Genomic DNA, 12,893 nt, shown 5'->3' with positions numbered 1-12,893 from the left:
TTAATCTGGGTAAGATAAGTGGGAAAGGATATTTCCTTTCTAGAGGAATTCAGCACAGGCTCCTAGAGAGATTGCTTGTCATTCCATGTCACAACATGCAGGAAATCTGGGTACTGCACTCTCTGCACTGACCAAGCCTCACCAATGGGCTCAAGGTTTTGCATGCCCAGAGTAAGAAGTGAGACATTTATTCATTTGGAAGGCAGGGTGAGGCGCAGTTATTTTTGCTCCCAGGAACTTTTGCAAAAAGAGGATAATCACACTTAGAAAGTTTTAGTCAAAAGAAATACTCTTTTTACTACCAGGAACACTAATATTACAATTTATTTTAGAAACATGTCATAAAAGTAGGAGATTCTCAAATATGCCTAAATACAAAAACCATGTTCCATTTAACATGCATTATTCATTACAATTCTTTCTTTGCTTCTGAGAAGTATGTATAAAAGTGAGCAAGAGACAGATACAGACTGAGCCTAAAAAGAAGGAAAGATCAACAGCTACTTTTAAAAGGAGAAACTGATTAGGTTTTCTATGTATATTTTTCTTTTTTCCTAAAATTCCAAGTTTTTTCTTAACTATTAATCCTGATTTAACATATTTAGTGCCCAGAATTAACAACTGTTAGGAGCATTATATTAATGTAAGATGATAACCAACAAAGTTGCTTGAGAAAAATGCTCTTTTTTCCTTTGTCCTTGTCTCTCTAGCAATCCTGGCAATCCATAAGCAGTGAGTCAGTCCACTGCAAGAAAAATAACATGTGAAAAACATGTGCTTTAAATTCACAGATTATTCCCACATTTTTGGATGAGTTTATTCTTTTAAAAGATTTTTCTTTAATGATATTTGCAGCTGTAATTCAAATGAAAAGTTACCCATATTCTTAAATATTACCATGATAAACAAATATGAGGATCCAGACATATAAAGTTATTGTTAGGGGTTATAGGAAAGATGTTTGAGAGTAAACATGCATTTTGGGTACACAAGGACCAAAAATAGTAAAAATATTCATGTACATTTGAGAAGTATACTCAAAAGTACACTGAAATGTTATAAAGGAAAGGGAACTATCTATTTCAGAAATATGAGATAAGATAATAAAATTAAAATTTTGATTGTGAGCTAGGAAGAGGAGCCTATAATTACCTTCTAGCTATAGAAAATACTGTAGAATATTCTTCTAAGAATGATGGAAACCATATTGCTGTGTACACACTAGAGACAAACAACATAAAACATTAGGAAACCTACTCTAGCAAACAATCCCACACAGATTTCCACAGCAGAGAAAGCAAGCAAGGGTGGGGAAGAGGCATATGGACTAGATCAGTTATTTTCAAACTATGAAACCAGTTTCCCTTCCAGGGAAAGCTCTAGTCATCAAAGAGGAAATAAGCAAAAACTGCTTTCCTCATGGAATGTTGTTCCCAAAGATAGTCCAAAACCAAAATTTGTATTGCAAATAGAATATCCTACAGGGGTTTAATCCAATGAGGCTTGAGGCTTACAAACAGAAATGCTAACAGTTTGTTCCTGCCTGACAATCAAGAATTCCAAAAACCATTCTGTCTTCCTTACTTCTCTAAAAAACCTTTGGGAAAATATTAGAACAGGAAAAGTTGAATCATCTCACCTATAATCAGAAAGAGAGCAAGCTTTGAGTACTCAAGGGATCCACAGTACATAAACACTGAGGGATGAAATCAAAAGCACTGCAAATCTCCTCGGGTCTCATCAAACTCCATAATCCACAATTTCTAAATAATTGCTAATGTTATTCCAAGAACCATATTTTAATACAATTCCTTATTTTGGGGGGCTCCAAAATCACTGCAGATGGTGACTGCAGCCATGAAATTAAAAGACGCTTACTCCTTGGAAGAAAAGTTATAGCACATTCAAAAGCAGAGACATTACTTTGCCAACAAAGGTCTGTCTAGTCAAGGCTATGGTTTTTCCAGTGGTCATGTATGGATGTGAGAGTTGGACTGTGAAGAAGGCTGAGGGCCAAAGAATTGATGCGTTTGAACTGTGGTGTTGAAGACTCTTGAGAGTCCCTTGGACTGTAGGGAGATCCAACCAGTCCATTCTGAAGGAGATCAATCCTGGGATTTCTTTGGAAGGAATGATGCTAAAGCTGAAACTCCAGTACTTTGGCCACCTCATGCGAAGAGTTGACTCATTGGAAAAGACCCTGATGCTGGGAGGGATTGGGGCAGGAGGAGAAGGGGACGACAGAGGATAAGATTGCTGGATGGCATCACGGACTCGATAGACATGAGTCTGGGTGAACTCCGGGAGTTGGTGATGGACAGGGAGGCCTGGCGTGCTGCGATTCATGGGGTCACAAAGAGTCGGACACGACTGAACGACTGAACTGAACTATGTGTCTGTGATCTAGCTCCTGTGAACACATGATCTGTTCTGTTGTGCCAGCATGATTCATCAAAGAGAACTGTGCAGAATGCCTGGCAATTCTTTTTTTTTGGAGTATAGCTGATTTACAATGTTGTGGGCTTCCCTGGTAGCTCAGGGGGTAAAGAATCCACCTGCAATGCAGGAGACCTGGGTTAGACCCCTGGGTTGGGAAGATCCTCTGAAGAAGGGAACAGATACCCACTCCAGTATTCTGGCCTGGAGAATTCCACGGACTGTATAGCCCATGGGGTCACAGAGTCAGACAGGACTAAGCAACTTTCACTTCCATAGCTGATTTACAATGTTGTGTTAGTTCCTAGTGAATAATAAAGTGATTCAGTTATACATTATATATACTTTGTTGTTGTTGCTTAGTCATTAAGCCCTACTGACTCTTTGTGATCCCATGGACTATAGCCCATCAGGCTCCTCTGTCCACGGGATTCTCCAGGCAAGAATACTGGAGTGGGTTGCCATTTGCTCCTCCAGAGGATCATCCCGACCCAGGGATCAAACCCACGTCTCCTGCATTGGCAGGTAGATTCTTTATCACTGAGCCACCTGGGAAGCCCTATATATTATGTATATCCTGGCAATTCTTTAAACCTCAGATTTTTAAGTAGTCCTCACCATACACAGGAAAATAAATACCTGAAAATTTTGTTTTCCCAGAGAGATCAGTTTAATGCTTAAAAAAAAACTCTGTGTCTTTAACACTTCATATGTTAAAGAGGGAAGGGCAGGAAATGGATCAGAAGAATTAAAGTAACTGTGGAAAGAGTATTTCCCAAGGAACCAATCAGCAGTTACTAAACCAAGAAACAGCTATGACTTTGGTTTAAAGTTAAAATCAGATACAAAAATCATGGGCTAAATGAATACATATAACTAATTGAGATGGGGTTAAGGGAAGAAATACTATTTAAAAGATTTCATTTCTTCATTTCAGCATAGTAATCCTGAAAACATTCTGAATTACAGAAGAACAGAGTAACATAAAGAGTTTTTAAATATTTTCATGTAATTTCTTAAGTATCTTTCTTAAAAATATTATGTATTACAAATAACCCAAATTTCTTCATTTTGGTTCAATGGCTCTCATCGAGATGATTTACACACTTACTTCCTTTTCTCCTTTGAGAGAGAAGTTATTTTTTCAGTATAATTGGCAAAAATTTATATTTCTAAGAGTAAAGTTTCTTTTTTCCTTCCTCTGAATGGAAATTTTGGCATATACTTTGTCATTACTGAAAATTTATAAACTCAGGCACAAAGCTGAGTTAACTTTGGCTATTACACAAATGAGTGAGAATCACTGAAGCCAGCCTAATAGAAGGCTCTTTTACATGAGATTTGAGTGCTTCCTTCACATGGGCAGCTGATTTTAATGAGAACTAAGGTAACTGGAACAGAGAAGGCAATGGCACCCCACTCCAGTACTCTTGCCTAGAGAATCCCATGGATGGAGGAGCCTGGTAGGCTGCAGTCCATGAGGTCGCTGAGGGTCGGACATAACCAAGCGACTTCACTTTCACTTTTCACTTTCATGCATTGGAGAAGGAAATGGCAACCCACTCCAGTGCTCTTGCCCGGAGAATCCCAGGGACAGGGGAGCCTGGTGGGCTGCCGTCTATGGGGTCGCACAGAGTCAGACACAACTGAAGTGACTTAGCAGCAGCAGCATGGTAACTGGAAAAGGTCAGTTTTCATTCCAATCCCAAAGAAAGGCAGTGCCAAGAATGTTCAAACTACCATACAATTGTACTCATTTCACGTGCTAGCAAGGTTATACTCAAAGTCCTTGAAGCTCCGTAGGCTTCAGCAGTACATGACCTGAGAACTTCTGGATATATAAGCTGGATTTCGAAGAGACAGAGGAATGAACAAATTGTCAACATTCATTGGATCATGGAGAAAGCAAGGGAGTTCTAGAAAAATGTATACTTCTGCTTCATTGACTACACGAAAGCCTTTGACTGTGTGGATCACAACAAACTGTGGAAAATTCTTAGAGATGGAAATACCAGACCACCTTATCTGTCTCCTGAGAAACCTGTATGCAGGTCAAGAAGCAACAGTTAGAACCTCACATGGAACAATTGGTTCAAACTGGGAAAGTACGACAAGGCTATAAACTGTCACCCTGCTTATTTAACTTATATGCAGAGTGCTGTGTGCTGTGCTTGGTCACTCAGCTGTGTCTGAATCTTTGCAACCCTATGGACTGTAGCCCACCAGGCTCCTCTGTCCACGGGGATTCTCCAGGCAAAAATACTGGAGTGGGTTTCTATGCCTTCCTCCAGGGGATCTGCCCAACCCAGGGACTGAACCCAGGTCTCCTGCATTGCAGGTGGATTCTTTTACCATTTGAGCCACCAAGGAAGCCCAAGAATATTGGAGTGGGTAGCCTATCCCTTCTCCAGGAGATCTGCCAAACCCAGGAATCGAACTGGGGTCTCCTGCATTCCAGGTGGATTCTTTACCAGCTGGGTTGCTAGGGAACCCTACATGCAGAGTACATCATGTGAAATATTGGGCTACATGAAGCACAAGCTGGAATCAAGATTGCTGGGTGAAATATCAACTACCTCAGATCTGCAGATGATAACACTCTAATGGCAGAAAGTGAAGAGGAATTAAAAAGCCTCATGATGAGGGTGAAAGAAGAGAGTGAAAAAGCTGGCTTAAAACTCAATATTTAAAAAACTACGAACATGGCATCCCGTTCCATCACTTCATAGCAAATAGGGAAAAGTGGAAGCAGTGACAGATTTTATTTTCTTGGGCTCCAAAATCACTGCAGAAGGTGACTCAGCCATGAAATTCAAAGGCGCTTGCTCCTCAGAGGATAAACTATGACAAACTTAGACAGTGTATTAAAACGCAGAAACATCACTTTGCTCACAAAGATCCATATAGTCAAAGCTGTGGCTTTTTCAGTAGTCATGTATGGATGTGAGTGTTGGACCATAAAGAAGCTGAGCAACAAAGAATTGATGCTTTCAAACTGTGGTGCTGGAGAAGACTCTTCAGAGTCCCTTGGACAGCAAGGAGATCCAACCAGTCAATCCTAAAGGAAATCAGTCCTGAATATTCTTTGGAAGGACTGATGCTGAAGCTGAAGCTCCAACACATTGGCCACCTGATGTGAAGAGCTGCCTCACTGGAAAAGACCCCAAAGGTGGGAAGGATTGAAAGCAAAAGGAGAAGGGGGCACAGGGGATGAGATGGTTAGATAGCATCACTGACTCAATAGACATGAATTCGAGCAAACTCCAGGAGATAGTGGAGGACAGAGGAGCCGAGCATGCTGTAGTCCATGGGGTCGCAGAGTCAGAGATGACTGAGTGACTGAATAACAACAAAGATTACCAAAATGAAGCCCTCTAAGGGCTTCCCTGGTGGCTCATATGGTAAAGAGTCTGCCTGAAATGCAGGAAAGGAGGGTTCGATCCCTGGGTTGATCAGATCCCTTGGAGAAGGGAATGGCAACCCACTCCAGTATTCTTGCCTGGAGAATTCCATTGACAGTCGAGCCTGGCAGCTACAGTCCGTGGGGTCACAAAGACTAGGATATGACTGAATGCCTTTCACTCACTCACTCACCTAAAATCAATTTCACAAATCCATACACATACACACAAAAACCTTGGCAAAAGCCATTCATGCATTCTTCTTGCATGAGCAAAACTTAAAACTTAAGGCTGCTTTCCAAATCTACTAATTCCAGTAGGTCAGTTTTATCCTGCTATTCATTTCAGTCTAAAGTTTATTTATTCTCATTTGTGGAAATGCTGAAGTAAGAGTCAAAGAATGAAAATACTGGAGTTCTTACCTTTGGAAGATTTTTCCTTTTCCTGTTTGCAACTTCTCCAGCTCGGAAAAGCTTCCATTCTGTTAACGTGACTGGCAATGTAGTATCTTTTGTGAGCTTTGACCTTATATAAGCTTGTGAGTTCTTTAGTTCCATAGTCTTCCGGTAAAGGAAATGAGGTTTGGGAGGAAGCTAAAAAGGAAGAGGTATTGGTAAGGGTAAGATCACCTAGGTAATGCCTATGTTCTCAAAGTCAAAGCTATTCTCTCCCAAATATTTATCTTTCCTTTAAAATCATTTCAAATGAGGATTCTGCCTGCAATGTAGGAGACCTGGGTTCGATTCCTGGGTGGGGGAGATCCCCTGGGGAAGGAAATGGCAACCCACTCCAGTATTCTTGCCTGGAGAATCCCATGGACAGAGGAGCCTGGCAGGCTACAGTCCATGGGGTCACAAGAGCCAAACACAACTTAGTGACTAAACCACAACTACCACCACCACGAAGTGAGGATACCATACTTTCTTTTTCACTGTAGAGAAATTTCTCAGGATTCTAATCCAAAGTTCTTCTACAACAATGTAACTGAATTTACAGAGAACAACAGCTCAGAGTCCTCATTAGCTCAAGGCAGCCTTTGCTTTTGGGGGTGGTGAGTGCTCTCAGGGACCAGACAGGTAATTTTAGGCCATAGGTGATGCAAACCTATTACGGAGCTGTGGTAACTAGAGTGAACTGAGAGGTTTATGGCTTGTCCAGAGGTGTTTACATTCAAGTTTTCTGAAGTGTTAAACAGCAAACAAAACCCCTCCCCAAAACCAAATTTAAAGATAGTTTTGTGCTGCCCCCTCAAAACAAAGAACAACAAACCCATATTTCAGTGCCTCTCAGTTTCGGCCCTAATTAAACCATTTTAACCTTTTTTTGTAGCATAAATAAGATTCTAATGTTTTTTATATCAGTTCTCTGGTTATACCTTGGGTGTTCTGAAAGCACTTTTAGGGGGTGGGAGCTTCCATGCTGAAGGGGATCTCCACAGGGGCAAAGGCTGCACTGGAATGTCTTCATATGGATTTTCTTTGGTAGGATCTTGAAAAAAAAAAAAAGGAAAATGAAGAAGTTTAGAGGAACATAATTACATGAGAACAAAGTGACTACACGTAAAAGGAAAAGAAAAAACTGACTGGTTCAGCTCTCTACTCTACACTGCTATAGGTCTTAAAATCAGTGGTACTTTACACTTACAAACCACTCAGGCATCTAACCAATCTAAAAGAATTTGCAAGATACCACACTGGAAAAGTCTACTTCTGAACTGAAGAGTCCACTAAATTAGATGTAAAATCCATTAGAGAATAAAAGAATTTATACAACAAAGGTTTCAATATTAAAAAGGAAATCTAGAGCAAGACATGCTTGATTGTAAAAGAAAACACCACACTCTACTTAAGGGCTGCCCCAACTACATACTCATTAAATTGAATTGCAGAGTTTGTGAACACCTACATATGATATCCTCATAGATATTGTCCTCAGACTGTGTGTAATAAAGTGCTGAGCCAGAGTGTCTTCCAAGTTCTTCATGAATCTTCCGTGAGTTCCGATTTCGAAAGTGCTGAATGTCCTCAAATTCAAAGGATTTCCTTAAGAAAGGAGATATACTTTAAGGTTGTATCTTTTAAAACTATGGCATGACAGAAATTAATAAGTAAAGGACTTGTGTGAAAAATTGCAAAGATGTTTTTATCATATACCTAAAAATAATAAATTATATGAACCATGAGAAAACGGAAGGTTTTTAGCCAATTGCATGGGCTTCCCAGGTGGTGCCACTGGTAAAGAACCCATCTGCTGATGCAGGAGACAAGAGACCTTGGTTCAATCCCTGGGTTGGGAATATCCCCTGGAGGAAGGCATGGCAACCCACTCCAGTATTCTTGCTTCAAGAATCCCATGGACAGAGGAGCCTCGCTGGCTACAGTCCACGGGGTTGCAAAGAGTCAGACACGACTGAAGCAACAACTTAACAGGCACACAGCCAATTACATTCATGTTCTTCTTTGGGTACTTTATTAAATTTACTCTCTAATAAAAAGTGAGCCTACAGCTAGCATGCCCTAAATGAAAAAGAAGAACGTACTAGCTTCCCTATATGTTTTTAAAGATAGAAAATGGAAGTTTTTCAGAAACAGACTCACAGACTTAGAATGAACTTATGGTTACCAGGGGGAGGATGAGGGGAATGAATATTTAAGGAGTTTGGGGTTGACATGTATACACTGCTATAATTGAAATGGATAACCAAGAAGGACCTACTGTATAGCACAGGGAACTCTGCTCAATGTAATGAGCAGCCTGGCTGGGAGGGGAGTTTGGGGGAGAAGGGGTACATGTATATGTTTTATTTAGTCCCTTTGCTGTCCACCTGAAACTAACATAACATTGTTAATCGGCTACACTCCAATACAAAATAAAAAGTTTTTAAAAAATAACGTGGCTAACATGTAGATCCACTCTCTTCCAGGTACATATATTTTATGAACATTACTTGATATGATCATTAAACTATCTCAGCACACATAATTACATTTTTTTCCTTATGATGAAAACTCTTAACATCTCTTAGTAAATTTCAAGTATGCACTATCGTGTTATTAACTAGCTTTATTGTGGTGAATCATTTCACAATACATATACATATCAAATTGCTATGTTGTATACCTGAAACTCATATAATGTTACATGTCAATAATATTTCAATAAAAACTTTTAATTAAAAAATAAAAGTTTTTCTATGGCTGTGTCAGTAGATTGTCTTAGATATTACCTGTACTCCTAAAACTCTTGTAGGTATTTTCCCCTTGGGTCAATCAACATCTGTATTTCAAATTAGAAGTGTAACCCACACATGGAAATGGAAACTGGTTTGAAAAGGAGAAAGCCCAATGGTTCTATAAGGAGAATACTGAAAATCATTACCTTTCAAATAAAAACATACCTTTTAGATCTCCCTCTGATTTTTCCACCATATTTCTTTGGTTCAGGTTCCTGAGAAGAGGCCAAAGAAGATTCTGCACAAGAATTATTTTCACAGTATTCTCTGTCACAGTTTCTTTCTTTATATGGCATAACGCCAGATTCAGATAAATATCTGAATGTCCTACGAGGTTTTGGCAAAGGATTTATAGAAGGTCTGCATTCTTGTCCCTCAGGCTCAGAGTAAATGTTTTCTAAGCTCTTCGTTACTCCACATGAACTATCCAGAACTCTAAAATTCAGTTCTTTTTCTGAAGAGCCACAATGCTCCAAAGCCAAATTTAAGACTTTATCTGGGGAAAGTGCTTCTATTTTCTTCCACAATATTTGTGAGGTATAGAAATTTCCCGGAGGTAATGAAGTCTCTGGATCTAAAACTTCTTTCCAGTTTTCAATTTGTTTGACCCGAGAACACACCCAGTTGGGTTCTGATTCATTTTTAAATAAGCGTGTATCATCATATTCACGTTTTTCACTTTCATCCTCACTTTGATTGTGGCTTTTGGCGTCTTCATTAATACCTTGATCAGCATTTTGAGTGTTGGTTACATCCAGCTTTTTGCTCTTTCCCTCAGCAATAGGCGTTTTCTTAAGAAGACTCTCTTGATTACAGTTATTATATCTCACTCCAAAGTCCTTTGGATGCCACTTATCTGGGTTAGATATACCATTAGTTCTTCCTTCCCACTGGGAAATTTTTTGCTTGATGTTTTTGCAGTGGCTTCTTGACAGTGTATGAACAGCAGAACGAGAAAAGCCAACATCCATGTTCCCAGTTGTGTGCATGACAAACAATGAATTTTACTAAGGTTCCATCAGAAGTCACTGTGAAAAACTATATTCATTATCTCACGAGTTAGAATCCAAAAAATTCCAGTATTTTCCTTTCATCTTTAACTTGAAAATCTTTTTTTAAAAAGAAAAATTCTTATCATCGATCCTTGTTGAAAATGGCTACAGCTCTATCTTGAATAATCCTATTAAAATGAGATGAATATGTTAACACAGTTTTATAATTTCCTAATTTAAATTACACTAAAACACTGCCCACCTATCCCTAGATAACTCACTTATATTTCATATGTAAAGAGGTACCTGTCATCCATTAAGTAATTCAACTTCATTAAGGCATTCCTAAGATAGTGGCATAATATTACAGAGAAAATACTATTTATGGTATTTCTTAAACTATCTGCTTTCATGTTCTGCATATTTCCTAATATTAAGTAGAATGAGGTTTTATAAGAGATTATAATAGTAGTATACAACATTATTTTGTAATAAATCAATTCTTTTTTTTAAAGAAACTTTAATATTTATTTATTGATTTATTTGGCTGCATATTGGGTCATGAGGGCTTAGCTGCCCTGTAGTATGTGGGACCTTAGTTCCTTGACCAGGGATTGAACTCGCATCCCCTCATTGCAAGGGATTGAATTTTTAACCACAAGACCACCAGGAAAGTCCCCATAAATCAATTATTTATGAAACTTTCACTTAACGAAACAGGAGCAACAGAGTACTATCAGAAATACATCTCAAATACCAAAAGTTTATGTATAATTTCAGAGGAAGAGTCAATTAGTCTGGAAACACACCAATAGCTGATTTCCTTTTCTAGTCCTATGTTGAGAGATAATACTAGCTCATCACATACCCATATTTCAACCTTGCTATTAGCAGCCCAGATTTTCATATTGTTTTGTTTTTTAGTTACTAAGTTGTGTCCAACTCTGCCACCCCCATAGACTGTAGCCCGCCAGGCTCCTCTGTCCATAGGATTTCTCAGGCAAGAAGACTGGAGTGGATTGCCATTTCCTTCTCCAGGGGATCTTTCTGACCCAGGATTCAAACCCACATCTCCTGCCCTGGCAGGCAGTTTCTTTACCACCAGGGAAGAATTCCATATGTGCAGAGCTAAAGACAATCCAAGGTGCCATCAACTACCAGTTACTTTGAAATGTAATTACTTATTTCATCACTAACTGAACTTTCCACATCTCTGCCACCACATCCTTGACCCATATCAGCAAAAATACTTACAGCCACTGTCACATCCCTTCCTTTCTTGCAGACGCTTCACTCATTTAGGCTCATTAACTGTTTCCTCAAATGCATTGTTTGGCAGAGAACTTTTGCTAGTAACTGAGTAAGGATCTGGTCTCAAATTCTACTGTATACTGGTTAAAAATAGCAACTGATTCAATACTTCCTGAAGCAGGGGTCATCCTTCCTTGAGCTCTGTCTGTGTGGCCTTGATTAACAGGCAGGAAAAAGTCTTGGCCCAGCTCTGTCAGTGTCCCTGACCAAACCGATACATACACGACACACACATACACAATTTATTGTAGGCAAAGCAACTGCTAATCAGGACTTCTATCTATTTAAAATATTTCTTCAAGTTTGCAGAAAAACCAGCTCTGCTAGCAAGTAAACTTTGATGAGGGTCTGATGCAAAGAAAAAGATTTTTAAAAATCTTAAGAAATTAAACTCACATGAGTGAAAAAAAAAAAAATAGCACCTAAATATAAGAGCTGTTGTGCAGAATTCTTGACAAAAGATGAAAGCATAGACTCTGAACTTCAAATCAGCTTCTACTGCTCATTATTAAAACTCTGAAAATCCTTTTCTATTTTCTGATGTTTACAGAGGATTCCTAAGGCTTTTTAAAGGTATCCTTGAGACTCAGGTTTTCTTTACTACAGACAAAATAGTAATTTCTTTTCTCTTTACTGTGAGACTAGTTGAGGTTTTCGATACTTCTTGTTAACTTTTTCATTACTCTTCCCTTGTTAATGTGTTTTAAGTATGAATGGGTCAAACTGCGAAGAAAAAGATGAAAACTGGTTGGGCTAAAAGAAAAAAGTGTTTAACTCAAAAAGTACTGGCAACAAATGCAATTTGTTGCCTACAGAGTTCATATACAAATATAAATGATGTGTGTTCATGGTGTTTCAGGGGCAACAGAGCAGCACAGCACCATGAAACTCCTAATATATTAATTGGTAGGCAGTATGCAGAGAAATACTACTTTCTCCTGCTGCTGCTGCTGCTAAGTCGCTTCAGTCGTGTCTGACTCTGTGCGACCCCATAGACGGCAGCCCACCACGCTCCCCTGTCCCTGGGATTCTCCAGGCAAGAACACTGGAGTGGGTTGCCATTTCCTTGTCCGATGCATGAAAGTAAAAAGTGAAAGTGAAGTTGCTCGGTCGTGTCCAACTCCTAGCGACCCCATGGACTGCAGCCTACCAGCCTCCTCCATCCATGGGGTTTTCCAGGCATGAGTACTGGAGTGGGGTGCCATCGCCTTCTCCAACTAAATGTATGTATTAAGACACTGCAGCTTTTTAAAACTGACAAACTATTTCAAAGCCAAAAATTTTTAATGCATTCTAACTAGCTTGATGCCTTCATTGATATTACAGAGAATCTATCTTTATACATCAATGCAAAGCTCTAATTTTTGCCAAATTAAACTTTTTGGAATGTGACTTGCCTAATCTTATATATAAGCTGTGATTTTGTCCTATCCAAAAAATAAGAATCACCAAACCAAGAGTTGTCTGTTTTTTCCTTACAGGCTTCTCACATCTGATGGTCCTTTTTGGCCTAATTAAATT

At 39.1% G+C, this 12,893-nt stretch overlaps 1 protein-coding gene across 1 annotated transcript in view; it reads right to left on the bottom strand.

Moving 5' to 3' along the window:
- The window catches only part of DENND2C (DENN domain containing 2C), a 38,882-nt gene extending 28,824 nt beyond the window's left edge, over window positions 1-10,058 (bottom strand). The window contains exons 1-4 of the mRNA XM_052637378.1: window positions 9,235-10,058; window positions 7,743-7,879; window positions 7,213-7,325; window positions 6,260-6,430 (exon numbers count right to left, since the gene is read on the bottom strand). Coding sequence (XP_052493338.1) covers window positions 6,260-6,430; window positions 7,213-7,325; window positions 7,743-7,879; window positions 9,235-10,058 — 1,245 coding nt within the window. The remainder of the gene's footprint in view (window positions 1-6,259; window positions 6,431-7,212; window positions 7,326-7,742; window positions 7,880-9,234) is intronic.
- Window positions 10,059-12,893: the final 2,835 nt, after the last annotated feature.

The sequence above is a fragment of the Budorcas taxicolor genome, chromosome 3 (genome assembly GCF_023091745.1).
Source record: "Budorcas taxicolor isolate Tak-1 chromosome 3, Takin1.1, whole genome shotgun sequence".
In the NCBI taxonomy this organism is placed as follows: Eukaryota; Metazoa; Chordata; class Mammalia; order Artiodactyla; family Bovidae; genus Budorcas; species Budorcas taxicolor.
Note: the sequence above shows the minus strand (reverse complement) of the source record. Positions and strands in the feature narration are given on the sequence as shown.